This window comes from Canis lupus, chromosome 33 (assembly GCF_003254725.2).
Source record: "Canis lupus dingo isolate Sandy chromosome 33, ASM325472v2, whole genome shotgun sequence".
NCBI lineage: Eukaryota > Metazoa > Chordata > Mammalia > Carnivora > Canidae > Canis > Canis lupus.
Genome location: NC_064275.1, coordinates 4,820,630 through 4,839,358, shown reverse-complemented (window position 1 = coordinate 4,839,358; position 18,729 = coordinate 4,820,630). Strand labels below are relative to the sequence as shown.

Sequence of the window (18,729 nt, the reverse complement as noted above, 5' to 3'; positions counted from 1 at the left end):
TTCTCACTTACACCTTAGGTTTTTATAGAGGAGAACAATGATAAATCATTTTAAAGTCTCCATTTTTGTCTCAACCTAAATCTGACAAGTTCTCAGTTGAATATTAGGATTCAATCAGTGTTCTCTGATCCTTCCTCTGTTCTTATAAGTAAATGGTCCAGAGTTATAAAAGTTTAATAGAGAACATGTAAGTAACCATTCCATATCAGAGCTCATGAAAATGCCCATCTTCTCTCAGACAATAATAAACCAAGAAACAGAAAACTGCTTTTCAAATGGTCTGTGTCCCACTCATCACCACAAGGGGGCATGTTGATACAAACGCATCATTCCTCTGTGGTCGCATCGTTCATAAGGACATCATGAAGGTTTTGTTTTATTATGCTTTTATGTCTTTCATGTTTCTTAGCATGTGTAGTTTTTATAAAGTCATCCTAAGAATAGTGTAGTTTCTAATGTTGAGTGTAGAGAGTGAATTTCACTTCAGAACCAGAAGAAACATTCTAGGTCAAAATCTAGAAACTGCATTCCAGCAATTTCTTCTATTTCCCAGAAGGTACACTGGAGTTCAAGTAACACCTAACCATTGCCAAGTACACTCAAACCCCATCAACTCTAGGCATTCTAAACAATCAGTGGCATAGTTTGAAAAATGCACAATTGTTTTAAGCCTGAGATAAAATTCAGCACCTGGCACAACCAAAGTGACTCCGCTATCTGAAAAAAATTCTTCCTGTTTTGGCCACAAGTTATTATATGTCACAGTTTAAAGTATATTCACAAAATGTTACAGGTCTTCAGTAACTTCCCAGAAGGGGCATACATTTCCACAGTCAATACTGAAGAGGAATGAGCCTCAGAGATATCTTAAAGAGAAGAAACTGCAACAGGGTAGCAAAATGGAGAACCCCAAATCCATCAAACCAACATCCATCAAACCAACATCACGTCAGAAAGAAAAATTAACCCTGGAGATAACAATTCCACTTTTCATTATTGGGCATGTTTTACACTGGAAACTATCTTATATGAGAAACTATAGACAAAATACTTGTGCTGCATGGAATACCTAGGCAAAGAATAATGTCAGAGGAGCTGTTGATTTTTGTCCTATGGTATGTTCTCTTGTTAGTGTGACCACAACTTTAACTTCCCATCACCCACAGCTCTTCCCCCCACTAAGCCTCGCCTCCCCTCCCTAAATGTATGGACAAATCTTGTACCTGCCTGAGACTTCAGTAAGGATGGAAGAAAAAATAACTGAACATGTGTCTAGATTGTATTACAGCACTTAATCAAGATGGAGCTTTTAAATTACTGGTTTCGCAATTACCTGGGTGTTTATTAAAACTCTAGATTTGCAAATCACACCTTGCTACTCCTCCCCCAGACCTACAGAATGAAAATGAATCTCCGAAACTGGAAACTGGGAATCTGCATTTTAAATAAGTGTCTTGTGATTTGTATGTCGTTAATCCCCCAAAGAGGCTATGCTCCGTACTTTATTTCTTACTTTTAATTAATTTATTTATTATTCAGATTTTACTTATCTATTTGAGAGAGAGAGAGAGCATGAGTGGGGTGGGTGGGGAGGTACAGGGGGAATGGGAGAAGCAGACCCTCCCAGCTGAGGAGGGAGCCTGACCCCAGGATCTCCAGACCATGACCTGAACTCAAAGCAGATGCCTAACTGACTGAGACACCCAGGAGCCCCATTTTAGCTTATTAATTATCTTGTTAGTTGTTACATTTCTGTAAAGTGGAGAGTGGATGGCTTTTTTGATTCTATTCAAGATGTGGAAGTTGAGGCACAAGGATCTCCCTCCCCCCTCCCCTCCCCTCCCCTCCCTTCGATTTTTTTTTATTTATTCATGAGAGATACAGAGAGAGAGGCAGAGACACAGGCAGAGGGAGAAGCCGGCTCCATGGGGGGAGCCCAATGTGGGACTCGATCCTGGGACTCCGGGATCACTCCCTGAGCCGAAGGCAGAGCTCAACCACTGAGCCACCCAGGTTTCCCGAGGCACAAGGATTTTAAATTAATGATCCATATTTATTCAATGAGTTAGTGGTCAAACTGAGATCAAAGTTACAGCTCTGAGTTCATAATCCACTGGTTTTCTATCTGTATTATGTCTCTAGTGTTTTCTCCACGCTTAATGATTCCATATACATATTCTGGTACTGAAATGCCTTGATTACGAAACTCCATGGAGGGTGGCATGAAGATGAGGGTACACAGCTTACCCTTGACCTGGTTAGTTACTACCTTGTATTAGAGTACAACGTCGTTCTATAGAATCTGTGTTTTTCTTTAACTAGCAATTATCTTTAAAAGTAAATGTATTTGCGACTTAAGAACTACAGTCAAAAAACTCTGCTAAAGAAAAAGAAGAAATCTCAGCTTTTATAAAAAAAAAATAAATGGTATAAACATACTAGAAATGTTGCCTTCCTGGGGCACCTGGGTGATTCAGCTAAGCATCTGTCTTTGGCTCAGGCCATGATCCCAGGGTCCTGTGATGGAGTCCCACATCAGGCTCCCTGCTCAGCGAGGAGTCTGCTTCTCCCTCTGCCCTTCCCCCCTGCTTGTGATCTTTCACCTTCTCTCAAATAAATAAATAAAATCTTAAAAAAAAATGTTGCCTTCCCTTAAAGAGATTTTACTTGCATAGCATATATGAGAAATAAACTTTTGAACCACTAAAAAGAATAAGGTAATGATTCGGTTTCCATAAAAAGAAGAGAATTAAGGACCAGAATGTGTTGGGACCTAAATTATGCAACATATACAGGCAAGAGTAATCTAGAAAACATTATCTTTATGTATAATTCATCTAGCAGCTGCCTATTTGTGACACATATTATACACTGATTAAGAGCATGGTTAAACAACTGAATAATGTGCATGCTTCATATAATAACACCCTGTTCTTATTGCAAGTTTAAAGAGGCAAAACTAGGTACAGTGAAACTTTCTGTGTTTATGTTAATTTGAACAAGTCATGATCTGAATATATGAAAATATTGATTGATCGTGGATGCACTCAGAGCATCTTTGCATTCTTTGCAGAGGGAAGCCCAAGGGAGAGTTTGGGGAAAACTCTTTGCAGCCACCTTTTCAGTGTCCCTTGTTTGCTTTCCTTGTAATGAGCCATGGCTGCATATGTTTATCCTATGGATACCTGATTCGTAAGTAAGCCAGCATGAACCAAGCATGGGATAGCCAGGGGAGAAAATGAATAAATGGGAGAAAAAGTATTTATTTCTTAACAAGGGTACTAATATCTTTTTGTAAAGTCTGAATCTTTTTGTAAAGCCTGAAATTCAATTTTACGTCTTTACAAAGCAGACTCTAAGGTTCTGTAGTGCTTTCTCTAGTTTTGATCTCTCTCTCTTTTTCTTAAAGATTTTATTTATTTATTCATGAGACAGAGAGAGAGCAGGCTCCACGCAGGGATCCCAATGTGGGACTCAAGCCCAGGACCCCAGGATCATGCCCTGGGCTGAAGGCAGGCACTAAACTGCTGAGCCACCCAAGCGTCCCTAGCTTTTGATCTCTTAATGATTGTTTATAGGTTTGGAAAAGTTGATGACTGTGGGTCTTGATGGTAGGCCCTGGAGTGACAATGAGGGATGGGTACTGAATTTGAAATTCTGAGGCAGAATCTGAAGTTTCTTGGAATATTGCCCAGAATTCCATTTTAAAAATCAGTAATTGTACTTTTCATTTCCTTAATCTTTCATTTAAAGATAAATGTAGCCCAGTGAAAGGACCTTCAGTCATCTTTTTGATCTGAGAAGTGTATTCAAACAACTACACAAACATGTTGTCTAGTCACTGACTAATACTGAGGAAAAACTTTAAATATAAGGGTCAGAGAGATCTCTTGATACTCTGTCAGGAGCTATTTCTCTATTTGTATAACATATATTTTCTTTTATCTAAAAGTAAAATATTCAGAATAATTTAAAAAGTTCAATAAACTGGGACGCCTGAGTGGCTCAGCGGTTTAGCACCTGCCTTCTACCCAGGGCATGACGCGGAGGTCCTGGGATTGAGTCCCACGTCAGGCTCCCTGCGGGGAGCCTGCTTCTTCCTCTGCCTGTGTCTCTGCCTCTCTCTCTCTCTCTCTCTGTGTCTCTCATGAATAAATAAATAAAATATTAAAAACATAAAAAAACAAAAAATAAAAAGTTCGATAAGCAAAAGATGGATCACCAAAGACTAAAACATCAATCTCTTTATTTCTCAATATTCAAAGACCTCCAACTACTACTATCCACCGCCTTCTGCATGGGTCTCAGAGGTAAGAGATAGAGGGGAGTTTGCAAATAATAGAAGAGAATTTGTAATGGGAAGTATTGGAAGAGGAAGAGGAGGAAGGTTCAACTGTAGGACAAACATCTTCCCTTAACACTGTCATTACTGTGATGGTTAATTGACATCGTTTCCAATATAAGGGCCCTATGACTTGATACCACTTAATTTCTTTGGGCCTTAATATCTGTTTAACACACACACACACACACACACACACACACATATCTAGGCAAAGCTATTGACACAAGATCTCCCAAGTCTCCCCACCACTCTTCACTTTTCCTATTGCTAGTATATATCAAACTACCATCATTTCCTGTCTATGGTATGGTAAACAAGTCTCTTTGCTCTCTCTCTCTCCTTGACCCTCTACAATTAATTCATTCTCAACATATAGCCAGAGTGAGCTCTTAAAAACACAAATTCTGTTATGTCATCACCTGCTTAAAATCATGCCAGTGGGTTCCCTTTGCAATTTGAATACAATATCTACTTTTGTCCATGACCTTTGAGTTTCTATCAGATCTGTCCTCATTTCCTACTTCTCTTTCAATGTCAACCATCCTGGCCTTATTCCTAGTCCTAACATATGCGAAGTTTGTCCTCATTTTAGGATCTATATTTGTTTTCTAGAACATCTGGCTTCAGATCTTCCCTTGGCTGATATCCTTATAATTTTCAGGTCTCATTTCAAATACCACCTCATTAAAGAGGCATTTTCTGAACATGCCTTCCAAGTTAGTTACTTTTATTTTTAAAGAATTATTTTAAAAATAATTAAAAAATTATATATCAGGTACCTGTCACTGAGATGAGATTCCCTTTTTAAAAAACTACTTTATTATTTTCATTCCCACCATGCTCAAGATTGTAAACTCCATGAGAAAAGCTTGTTTATTGGAGTATCTCCAATGCCCAGAACAGTATATGGCACACAGTAGGCACTCAGTACACGTGTGCTGTATAAATCTCAGATTTTAGGTATACATTCAATAACGTGAATTTTAATATCTGTTTTCTCCCCAGATTCTAAGCACTTTTAGCTCCATTATCCAACTTGTCTAATAATATTAATAAATATGTGTTAAATGAATAAATCATGATAACTGCACCTTCAAACTAACTGTATACTTACAGCCTGCTTAGTCTGTTCAGTTTGTATGATGGACGTGATAGTTAAACATTCACTTTGTCATTTTTCTATTTACATACTCTATTAATATGGAAGTTTTTCTATCTATTGGCTACTGTATCAGAATGTCTTTGGATTACCATTCACAGAATTATAGATGCCCAATTCTCAGGAACCCAAGCAAATAAGACATTTCATTAAATTATAAGAAAATAATTGGAGTAAGTGGTTTCCGCTTGTACACCACAAATGGTTGTATTGACACAGAAGCACAATTTCATTGGAGAACTAGGCTCTTTGTGGTCAAATGCTCATATATCCTCGCATCACGAACTAAGTTCTTTTTATTTTACTTCTTGGCCATCCTCAGCTTTGGGTTTGTCTCCTTAAGCTTGTTGCCTTTATTCAATATTATTTCTGTGAGACCTCAACCAGAAATTTTTTCAGGAGTTGTCATTCTCACTTTACTTTTAAGTGACCAGTGTGTAAAATTTAAGTGTCAAAGGGGAATGGTATAAATATAACTGGTTTATATACATCATGGTTTATTTCTGAGACCTGAGCTCATTACAAGCACCCCGATTTTATTAGCAAGGAAGAGATGACACAAGAGGTTGAGTCAGCAGCTAACAGGGTCAACTAGGAACAGTATAAATAACTGGAACCCTTTATCAATTTATTTGCTATTGATGGGAAGCTTTTTACACTGGGAATAAGTAGGCTTTTCTCCAGAGCTTTCATGTGATTTATTTGGCATTTATAATGTTTTTCTTTCTAGTTTTTATGGTCAACAACAACAAAAGAAAGCATTCTTACAACATCAGAGATGAAACTCGTAATTAAGCATTAGTAATGACTATTTCTCCAGGTGGTATCTTTGGAATTCTAGATTTAAAGTCAGCAGCTCTGTGTTCATTGTCTTACTTTGTCTTTTTTCTACACACACAAGACGGGCCAGTGAGCACTGTACTTTCTGCTTACTGAACATCTGCTGATTGATCTTTCTCGGTAAATCCACTTAGCCTGGATTTGTCCTAAAATCACTGGGAGCAGGGAGACTAACTCTGAATGAGGCAGTTTTGGATGTTACTAACACAAACACAAACAATGCCTGGTGTTTCCTGTGGTTCTTGGTTAATCATCAGGTGTAGGTTGAATACTCTGAGAACTGTGACTGGCATTTGATTATTCCTCATCGATTAGCATTTAGGTTAGAAGGACTGGATGTATTTCAGATGTTTGTAGGTATTAGAATTTTATGTATTATGTGATTTTATGAACCATGTCTTGTATCTTATCTCTGCTGTAAGCATCCTTTTGTGCTCAAAACTTTCAACCGGATGTGTTCAGAGACTTCAAAACAGAATTTTCCCCTCTGTGACTCTTTGTTGTAAGTGCTTCAATGTCTGTTACATTTGTTGCTTTCCATTGCAATTTTTTCACCTCTTTCTGATGCATTAAGGATTATTTTAGGCTCACTTAGTTGATGGTTTGTGATTAACAGTGATATCAGAGGAGAAATAAATATAATTTTACCGAAAAAAATTGTTCTTAGAGTTTCAGTCACTTCTTACCCTTTTCTTATTGGTTTAATTATCAGCAATTAATGAAGCAGTCATTAAATAGCATATTATTTTAGGTGCTGGAAAGCCTTACAAAAATGTAAATGGTAGCTCTCCTGTTCTCCAGGGCTTTACACAAATCTAAAGGAACTCATTACTTTAACAAAAGAAATTACTCGAAAGTCATACACCAAACTTTGAGTGCTAAACAAGAAGTTTCTCAGTGGTCTCTTATCTTCAATAATGTCTTTCCAGGTCAAAAAAAAAAAAATGCCTTTCCAGGTTTAAGGGACTTTTCTTTAAAATGCATATGGGAAAGATGGAGTGCTTGGTTTTGTAGATGCTCTGCACAAATGGCAAATGGAGATTTCCCCAAAGCATGGCTTGGCTTCTTAACGGGATGCACGATTTAGCTAGATGGTCCCCTCTGTCTTCTGGATTTCTGATAGAGCTATCTGTTCGTTCAGTACTTTTCTCCTCTGTGTCCCATAATCTTCAAATCTTTTTCATTTGTTTTACTATAAACAGCTCTGTAATGATCACAAACTGTTGTTTCCTAAGCTTCAGAGATGAGGCTTTTTCAGGAAACGATTCTTTAAATATTAATTTCCTCTGGTATTGTTGATTCCCACTTCCATATTTTGCTCAAGATCTGCCACTGTCAATTCACTCAAACAGTATATTTCAAAGAAGTTTTGTGTCCTTCGATATCACCACTGCAGACACTACCATTAAGATTTTGGGTCTCTCAGCCTGTGTGTGTGCCATTCACCTCCTGAACAGTTAATGAGGAAGATTCTTGCTTTGCATTTAACAAACGTTCTCTTTGGTTTAGTATAAAGCTTTGTTGCCCTTTCATCCCCACAGTTGGGGATTTGCTTTCTGGCATTTGGGCTCAAAGTGTAGAGACACTCATTTCTGAGAATATAGCTACTACATATCAGATCATTAGAATTTCCTTTACAAAAAGCTTATATTGACAAAGGTAAATAAAAACTGTCAGACTTTCTTCTCATGAATTAATCTATCAAACTCTTGCTGGCTCAAGGGCACGTTTTTTCCTTTGAAATTAGGAAACCTAATATTGGCACATTGATTTCTTCCTCTTCAGCTAATTGTAATGGCCTCTGTATTAGACTGATTTTGACTGACTGCTATCATAGTGTCTGCCATGTGAGAACTATTTTTTTGTGAAGAGTCCTTTAGTTGTTTTTCCCAAATGGCGTAATTCTTTTCTTAGTGATGAATTTGGTTCTTCTCACCAGGATTTTATTGTTTTTCATTCTTCCAAGGTTTATTTGTTCATCACCGTTTTATTGAAAAAAAAAAAAAAAACAAACTTATTCAAATCTTCACATTACAGCATTCTGATAACATTGCTATTTTTCTCACTTTTTTCCTTTTTACTCAGACTGCTGAATTTACATTTACCTAGAAGAAACTGTCATTTCCTTTCCTTTAATTTTTCAGTGAATCCTGTGCAGGATCCTCTTTTTATATTCTATTTATGCTACTGTATGTTGCTTCTCTGGGGGCTAACAGCTTCAAAATAATCTACCTAAGTGGTCTGCCTTTGTGCCTGAAGCAATCATACCCCCTCCATTTTCAGCTTGGCTAAATCTGAAGGAACAATTGAAATAAAAATCATTCTTCAAGTTGGCCCTGGTTCATTGAGGGTAGACTTAGTGTAAGATAAATTTTACCAAAAGCTTTATCTTAGCACATCACCTATACACTACCCATGACCTGATGGAGTAGATTTCTAAAGGTAAAGTTTTATTTTTCAACATAAGAAACTAGAAACATTTCTCAGTACAAGTTCTTTTAGTCACTGCATCAGATATTATACGATTTTAGGTAAAAGCATTTAATTTTTTTTTTTTTACTGTATAACTTTTTACAGTAACTCTTTTATTTAAAATATACAAAAACGAGTGAAAACTCTGAGTATGTTTTATCAGGTTAAACATACTCTCCAGGCAAATCTTAATTACTCATATTAAAGCAGAATAGTGAATGATCTGAAATAATTTTTGTCTCACCTTTATCAAAAATATTTGTTTTTAAAGCTAGACATGTCTCAAGATTTAAACATTCACTTCAGGAAGTCAGGTATCTGCACACCTCTTATGTTTTACTGTATTTGGTTACTCTTGATCCACCCTCTGTGTAGTGATTTATCCATTCTAAAGAATCCCTTTATGTTTAGTTTTTGGCTCTCCAAGGAGACCAATATGGGCCTTAAGTATGGCAACTCCATAATAAACCCTGTTGAGTACATGCTGAATGAACAGGTCTTACATCTGAAACAGAACATGTAATATGCTCTTAAGTTATAGGAAGACATAGTAGAATTTCTACTTAAATTTGTTGTAAATCTCATTCTTCTATTTACTTTAGCATATTTTATAATGTAAATAATATGTTCTTATGTATTACATATACATATATATACATATCTTCTAAATAAGGCACAAAGGACTTACTAATTGTTGGCAAAGTAATCTCTCTTGTCACATCTCTTTCTGGTCTGGTCACTCTGGCTCCAATGGGCATTCTGCTCATCTGCTGAGCAGTCCAATGCTATACCCAGTACCGGCTTCACACTGGTCACTCTAACTTTACAGACTGTCTTTTTAGCAGTCCTTATTGCTCTTTGCTGTGGTATGTGGCTCTGTAAATTGGCAAAGTCATCTTAAAGGAAAATATCTATCTATTCTGCTCCTGTTTTGATTAGGAGGGTACTGTTTCCATGAGGCATACTTTTATTCTAAGAATTATTTTCTTGGGGCTCCTAGGCGGCTCAGTAGTTGAGCATCTGCCTTCAGCTTGGGTCGTGACCCCGGAATCCTAGGATCAAGTCCCACATCTGGCTTCTTGCATGGAGCCTACTTCTCCCTCAGCCTATGTCTCTGCCTCTCTCTATCTCTCAAATATAAATAAATAAAATCTTAAAAAAAAAATACAAACTGAAAAAAAGAATTATTTTCTTGAAGACTACAAAAAGATCTTTATCCATGTCTTCCTGTTTTTAAAACCCTTCACAAGCCCCCCTTTTCTCCAGACCCTTCCTAATGCAGATTATAAAAACACACATAAATAATGAAGAAGTAACAATTACAGCTATCTAGTAAGTGAAAAAAAATCAAAATTGTTTAAGGTAGAAGATATATTCTAAGAAAGTTAAATATAGATAACACCTTAAAAAATAAAATTATACTTTAAAAATGTATCAAGGGAGCTTACTCTTTAAAGTTATTTTCGTGTAAATGGTTTTATAAAACAAAGAATAATTTCATATAAATGACTCTTCTCCTGTATTTTGTTATACAGAGTTTGTTTGAATTATAATATATCTTCACTAGGCAGTAAAGTTTTCTAAGCATCTCACTCCTTTTTAAAAAGGAAATACAAAAAGAATTTGGAGCCTAAGTATATATAAACTAAACATTTTACACACAATTGCAACAGAATGCCAATGCTCAATCTGCCATTATCTTGATGACTTTGAAACACTGTGCCTATGACCCTTTGTTATAATTTTGCTTTGAAATCTAATGCCATTAGCCAGGCCATCTCTAACAGGGATTCTCTGAATTGATGAATAGCATCTCATTCAACGAGTTGTTTAATCTAAAAATACTGGTGTCATCTTTAAACCCTTCTTCCTTTTTATAATTCATATCTCATTAGTTACTGATTCTTGTAAATTGTATATTCATAATATGTTTTTCATTTCTCTACCTTCTTCTTTATTCCAATTGCCACTGCTCTAATTAAAGCCACATGGCCTTTCTGGCCTATAGCAATAATTCCTTAACTGGTTTCCTATAGCCAGTCCTCCTGTCCTTCAATCCTTCTCTCCTTCATACTGTTGTCAATAGTATCTTCTAAGACATGCATGTGTTTTTGTCATTCTTCTATTTAAATAAATCAATGTCTGTCTTTTAATTTCTATAGAAAACCTTCAAATTTCTTGAAGTACCACCCAACTAACTTTGCCATTATACCTTAGAAATCTGGGTTGTCCACTACTATTCTCCCCCATTCTAAACTTTCCACATTTCCATCAACATGTCTATTCACTTCCCCAAATTTCCATATCTTTTTCTTTTTTTTGGTTTCCTATATGTGAATTCCCCAACAGTCTAACAAAATTTTTTAAATATTTGGTTCAAATTTTAGCTTTTTGTAAAGTCTTCTCCAGACCTCTTCTTTTTGGTACTTCCATATTTCTTTATTCAGACCTGTATGTCAACATTTAATGCACTGAACAGCTAAAAAGTATGAGGGCATTCTATAAAAGTGTAAGCTCTTTGAAGGCAAGAATGCTGCTATTTCAAGTATTAAATTGTCATATTCAGTATAAAACCAAGTATGATATCTTGTACCCTAGGAGCCTTTAAACAGGTATTTCTGAGATTTTTTTTAAAGTTCTTAATTACAGTCTCTTCAACAATGAGTGTTGGGAAAACTGAACTATATGCGAAAGAGTGAAACTGGACCACTTTCTTAAACCATGTACAAAATAAACTCAAAATGGATGAAAGAATTAAATGTGAGACCTGAAACCATAAAAATCCTAGAAGAGAGCACAGGTTATAATTCTTTGGCATTGGCCATAGCAATATTTTTCTAGATATGTCTCCCAAGGCAAGGGAAATAAAAGCAAATTTAAACTATCAGGACTATATAAAAATAAAAAGTTTTTGCACAGTAAAGGAAATAATCAACAAAACAAAAAGACAATGTACCAAATGGGTGAAGATATCTGCAAATGATATATCTCATATGGGGTTAATTCTCAAAATATATAAAGAACTTAATATGACTCAACACCAAAAAAAAAAAAAAAAAAAAAAAGCCAAATAATAGGCAGAAGACACGAACAGACATTTCTCTAAAGAAGACATACAAATGGCCGATATACACATGAAGAGATGCTCAATATCACTCATCATAAGGTAAATGCAAATCAATGCCACAATAAGATATCATCTCACATTTGTCGGAATGGCTAAAATCAGAAACACAAAAAACAACAGGTGTTGGTGAGGATGTGGAGAAAAAGGAACCCTTGTGCACTGTTGGTGGGAATGCAGAGTGGTATAGTCATTTAAAAACAGAAATACCACATGATCCAGTAATTTCAGTACTAGGTATTTACTTAAAAATATGAAAACACTAATTGGAAAAGATATATGCACCCTTGTGTTCATTGCAGCATTAATTAAAATAGCCAAGAAGCAACTGAAGTGTCTGATGGTAGATGAATGGATAAAGAAGGTGTGGTATATACATACAATGGAATATTACTCAGTTATAAGAAAAATAATGAAATCTTGCCATTTGCAACAGCATGATGGATCTAGAAGGTATACTGCTAAGTAAAATAAGTCAGTCTGAGAAAGACAAGTGCCATATGATTTCATTCATATGTGGAATTTAAGAAACAAAACAAAGAAGAGACAAAAAACCCAGACAATTAAATACAGAAAACAAATTGGTGGTTACCAGAGGGGGGTTGGATGGGGGGGATGAGTGAAATAGGCGAAGGGAATTAAGAGTATACTTATTGTTTTTTTTTTTTTTTTAAGATTTATTTATTTATTCATGAGAAACACACACACAGAGAGAGAGAGAGAGAGAGAGAGAGAGAGAGAGGCAGAGATACAGGCAGAGAAAGAAGCAGGCTCCATGTAGGGAGCCCGACGAGGGACTCGATCCCGGGCCTCCAGGATCACGCCCTGGGTGGAAGGCGGTGCTAAACCGCTGAGGCACCAGGGCTGCCCAAGAGTATACTTATTGTGATGAACACTGAGAAATGTATAGAATCAATGAATCACTGTATTATACACCTAAACCCAATATAACACTGTACATTACTTACACAGGAATAAAAAAAATAAAAATAATTTTCAAAAAGTACTCATATTATTTACCATTCAACTGATGCTTCTTAAATTCAGAATGTTATTTCTTAATTGAGACATAATTTATAGCTTTTAAGAGGCATTTTAGAGCATTAATATTCTGGTTACCTAACCTGATGTTTAATTTTGTAGTCAGATTTAAATTAAAATAGCACTGTTCGAGGCCTCTCAGTCTCTATAATCATGTTAGACAGAAGAACATGCCTGGAAGCTGGATTTCAAATCTGACACAATAAAACTTACATATGCTTCAAAATTTGGGTTACTCTGCCAATTTTATTAGTATCAAGTTTAGGTATGAGCTTCCCATTTTAGATAGCAGTTAAAATATGATTTAATAGGAATTTCATGTATATCATATAGGCATACATAGAGTATAATAGTTACATCGTATTTCTACTCTTTATTCCATATGATTTTGCTCTTTTAGACCATATTTGTTGGAATTTTTATAAATATTATACTGTATAAAATTTATACAATAATTTTAAACACTATTCTTCAAGGTTGGAAATAAAATGCGTAATAGAAAAATCTTATCTACGTTGTTCTGTAACTTGAAAAGTTGCTTCAAGTTACACATTTATAAAAAGAAAAGCCTTGAAAAAAATGGAAAAAATTATGACATTTTCCAATTAGAAAATGGAGTTGGAAATAGTGCTTTCCCTGAAATGAACAATTTATTTTCAGACATGCTAGATTTTTATTTTTATGAAGGTTTTTGGTCAAATTAAAAGATCAATAGATGCTGCTACCTTATGTGTCAGGCTCTCAGAGATTAATTTATTTTCCTTAGCACTATAATTCTTTGTTGGAAAAAATTAGTGAAAATATCAACAATAAAGTAATACAGAGCATTTCTACAGTGCAAGCATAGTGAGAGCATAATACGTTTCATTCATAATGTTAAACTTGCATCTCTTCTGGAGTAATTGAATATGGTGAGGTTTCAAAACAATCTCATAGAAAATGAAATAAAAGGGAACTAAATAATGGATTTGCCTCTTTTACAATAATGTATAAGGTTGGAGAAAGAGGAGAGGGTAAAAACATCTTCAATAATCTTACTCTTCACTGAAGGTGACTGTCAAATGAGCTGATGGTGAAGGTTTTGTTTCAAAAATAACAGGAGAGAGGATAGTTGTACAAATTATTAGCTTTCAGACAGCTGAAGAAAGACTCTGAGATTGAAATCCTTGAAACAATAACCAAAAAGGTCAGTGGAATGCACTGGTTTTGGGGCATTCAGAAATGCTTAAAGTATTCATGAGTTAAATTGGAATTGTATAATCTACAGATGACAGTTTGGTTCTCAAGTTTTAGCCTCTTATTCCTGCTCGTATTCTCCCCAAGAATCATTCAAAAAAAGTTTAGAGTGTACTAATATGTGCCCAGAGAAACCCATCTTGTTCATCTGGAAGTATGATCAGCTCATTACATAACATTTGCTGTGAGGGGGAAAAAGTGATTTTATAACCATTGCTTCTTCACTAGCACTGATGCAACTGATTCACCACTGGCCTATACAGAACTCCATTTAAAGGAGATAATTGTTAAGCATCAAGAATACGTCAAGCAAAGGCAGCTTTGTTGTGAGGGCAGTGAAAACACGGGCCTCAAGCATGATATTAAAGTCCCAGTACAAGGGGAGAAAGAAAACAGTCAAACAGACCTAAGTTTTTTGTTGTTGTTTTGTTTTTTGACGAGGCACTCAGAAAAAAGCAAATACTTTTCCATTGATGATGTTAAATTTAGAACACGTGCGAGCAGAAAATTAGAAAAAAAACAGAATTATTCTAATAATATTGAAAACAACACAAGTAAGCAACTTATGCTGGAAAAGGACATGTAAACTTACAGTTGTTGTGTAAGCAGCTTCTGGGTCATCTTCCAGCACCCGGGACAGACCAAAATCAGACACTTTGCATACTAAGTTGCTGTTGACCAATATATTCCTAGCTGCCAGATCTCGATGGACATAGCCCATATCAGAGAGATACTTCATCCCTGAGGCGATGCCTCGGAGCATACCGACCAACTGGATGACTGTGAAATGGCCATCGTGTTTCTGAAAGACAATCACAGTTGTTTACATTGATTTATTTTAACGTAGGACGTGTGTGTGTGTGCAGCATCAAGCAAAACCGTGGACGAGCTGACGAACAAAGGATACAAGAGAACCAATCAAATTAACTTCGAGAAAATCTGATTTCAAAAACTTTAAATATCAAGGGGGACCTAAGTCAAATTAGGGAGCAGCCACGACCACCGCGAGAACAGAATTCACGTCCGGTAGCTGCGACCTATGCACCTGCCGTACAGGTGGGCAGAAGGACGACAGACCCGGGACGGGATGGGGGCGGGGCAAGATGGCGGCGCGGCCCTAACTCCTGGGGCTCTAACCCCGCGCCGCTAACTCACCCTCGGGGCTTCCACACCATCCTGAACACGGACCAATTGGACCTGAGACGTAAGGGGAGAACAGTCGGACGCCACCGAGAGGAGGGCCTCTGCTCCTATCGGGGTAGGAGGGCGGAGAAAGTGGGAGGGAACTGGAGTGGGGGCGGCCCGCGAGGCGCCCGGCTCCAGCGGAAGAGGAGAGCCTCGGCCGGAAGCGCAGCCCCGAGCCGGAAGTGCAGCCCGGGACGCGCCAGGACCTTACCAGTCCCTGGAATTTCCGGTCAGAAGAGGGCTCCGCGGGGAAGTCGGCTGAGCCGGGATCGCAGGGAAGCCTCCAGGCCTCGGCGTCGCTACAAGAGGAGCAGCCCCCGCGGGAAGCGCACGGCCAACCGCGGCGGACCTCGGGGGAGGGCTGGCGGGTTCCGCCCGGCGCCCGCGGAGGCCGAGAGGGCCCAGGATGGCGGGGACGCTCCCGCGGTGCAGGTCAGGGCCACCTGTCCCGGGGCGCCAGGCCAGTGCGGACCTGGAGCGGCGGGTAGTTACTCAGGGGCAGCTGGCCCCAGGGCTGGAGACCCGGCACCGCCATCGCGGTGTCTCCCCTGGCCCCTGGGAGGGGCGGGGCCTCGGGGAACAAGGTCTCGCGGGATCCACAGCTCACGGAGCCGCCCCCCCCCCCCGGCGGGGCGGGGCAGGGCAACTCCGCAGGTGCTCACACCTGGGAACCAGCGCAGCAGGCCCCGCCCCCAGGAGGCCCGCTGCAAGGACGGGGAAGAGCGAGTTTAGGAGCTGAGCAGCGCTGGAAAGCTCCAGGACTGAGAGAAAATAGAACATACAACTAGAGGGGCTTTTTTTTTTTTTTCATTTCAACTCATTTTTATATCAGGCTTAAATTTCCAATCATTTCTCTTTTCCCACCTTAACTACAATATTTTACCGACTCTTTGTTTTTAAACTTTTTTTGTTTTGACATTCATATTTCTACAATTACATGTCATAGATACATATTTTTCACTTCTGGATTCCCTTCAACGTATTCAATTTAATTTTTGTAGATATACGAAATGGGTATTTTTTGTTTTTTTCTGTCTCATTTTGTTTTACAATGGTGGAAGTTAGTACCTTCTAAAACACGACCAACATACACCCGGAACCAAGTGGAATATTGTGCTGGTTCATTCTGTGAGATTATACTCCCTTCCTTCCCACTCTGCCCCCCTCTTTTATCTTGTTTATGTTTTTGTGGAGAGTGTTGAGTCTTTCTATAAGTATTGTTGGTTTATATAAATTTTGGATAGAGCATTTTCTAACATACAGAACAAAATACACTCAGAAACAAGAGGATCACCCTCTAGGACCCCTCAGGTAGATTATATTCTCCACTACCACTTCCTCACCACCATGATCCTGTTTTTTTTTTTTTTTCTCTTTTTTTTTTCTTTGTTTTTGGTTTTTTATTTCTACTACTACTTTTTTTTACAATTTGTTTTCACTTTAGTGGTCATTTTGTTTTATTTTGTTCTGTTCTTTTATTTTCTGGTCTCTGACCTCTTTGGAATCATCTAGGGTGTATGATTGTGGTTGGTATTTTTGACTCAGCTCGCTCATACAGCCACTCTGCACTGGACAAAATGACGAGAAGGAAGAATTCACCAAAAAAGAAAGAACCAGAAACGGTACTCTCTGCCACAGTTACAGAATTTGGATTTAAATATGATGTCAGAAATTCAATTCAGAAGTATAATTATAAAGCTACTGGGGGCTCTGGAAAAAAGCATAAAGTACTCTAGAGACGTTGTTACTACAGAATTGAAATCTAATCAGGCCAAAATTAAAAACAGATTAACTGAGTTGCAATCCAAACTGGATGGTCTAACTGCTAGAGGTAATGAGGTGGAAGAGAGAGTAAGTGACATAGAAGACAAGTTGATGGAAAGCAAGGAAGCTGAGGAAAACAAAACAAACAATGCAGAGCCCACGAGGAAAGGCTTAGGGAAATAAATGGTAGCTTGAGAAGGAAGAGCATATGTTTTATTGGAATTCCAGAAGAGGACGAGAGGCATAGGACCACAAAGTGTATTTGAACAAATCATAGCTGAGAACATCCCTAATCTGGGGAAGAAAATAGGCATTCAGATCCAGGAGATAGAGAGGTACACCCCCCCCCCCAATAAATAAAAACCATTCAACACCTCAACATTTAATAGTGAAACTTGCAAATTTCAAAGATAAAGAGAAAATCCTTAAAGCAGCGAAGAGATCAGAGATTCTTAACTTATAAGGAGAGAAATATCAGAATAACAGCACACCTCTCCACAGAGACCTGGTAGGCCAGAAAGGGCTAGCAGGATATATTCAGGGTATAAATGAGAAGAACATGCAGCCAAGAATACTTTATCCAGATTCTCATTCAGAATAGGAGAGAGAAGGAGCTTCCAGGATAGGAAGAAACTGAGAGAATATGTGATCACCAAACTGGCTCTGTAAGAAATATTAAGGGGGACACTGTAAAAGAAAAAGGAAGCCCAAAGAAACAATCCAGAAAAACAAGGACTGAATAGGTAATACGATGACTCTAAATTCATGTTTTTCAATAGTTACTCTGAACGTGTATGGGCTAAATGATCCCATGAAAAGACACAGGTTATCGGACTGGATAAAAAAGCAAGACCCATGTATTTGCTGTCTACAAGAGACTTATTTTAGAACTAAGGACACCTCCAGACTGAAAATGAAGGGGTGGAGAACAATTTACCAAATTGTCCTCAAAAGAAAGCTGGGGTAGCAATCCTTGTATCAGATAAATTAGAGTTTATACCAAAGACTGTACTAAAAGATGAAGAGGGACACTGTCATACTTAAAGGGTCTATCCAACAAGAAGTCCTACCAATTATGAATATTTATTTCCCTAATGTGGGAGCCGCCAAGGATATCAATAACCAAAGTAAAGAGATACTTAGATAATAATACACTAATAGTAGGAGATTTCAACACAGCACTCTCATCAAATGACAGAACTTCAAAGCAGAACATCACCAAAGAAACAAGGGCTTTGAATGATACACTGGACCAAATAGATTTCACACATATATATAGAACATTTCATCTGAATGCAACTGAAAACATATTGTGACTGCATACTGGGTCACAAATCAGGTCTCAACTGATACCAAAAGATTGGGATCCTCCCCTGCATATATTCAATGCTTTGAAAATTGAACTCAATCACAAGAATAATTTGGAAGAAATTCAAACACATGGAGGTTAAAGAGCATCTTACTAAACAGCGAATGAGTCAACCAGGAAGTTAGAGAAGAATTAAAAAGATTTATGGAAACTAATGAAAATGAAAATACAACCATTCAAAATCTGTGGGATAC

The 18,729-nt window shown here is 37.6% G+C and overlaps 1 protein-coding gene across 18 annotated transcripts in view; it reads right to left on the bottom strand.

Moving 5' to 3' along the window:
• Window positions 1-18,729, bottom strand: part of EPHA6 (EPH receptor A6) — an 880,674-nt gene that overhangs the window by 94,331 nt on the left and 767,614 nt on the right. For 17 of the 18 annotated variants that reach the window (XR_007407962.1, XR_007407961.1, XR_004811710.2 and 14 more), the window contains one exon: window positions 14,810-15,019. Coding sequence is in view for 15 of the 18 variants with exons in the window: in XM_025417283.3 (XP_025273068.2) it covers window positions 14,810-15,019 (210 nt within the window). In the remaining 3 variants the exon portion in view is untranslated. Of the gene's footprint in view, window positions 1-5,784; window positions 8,303-14,809; window positions 15,020-18,729 lie in introns of those variants that run through there. The other variant, XM_025417396.3, reaches the window with a different exon arrangement.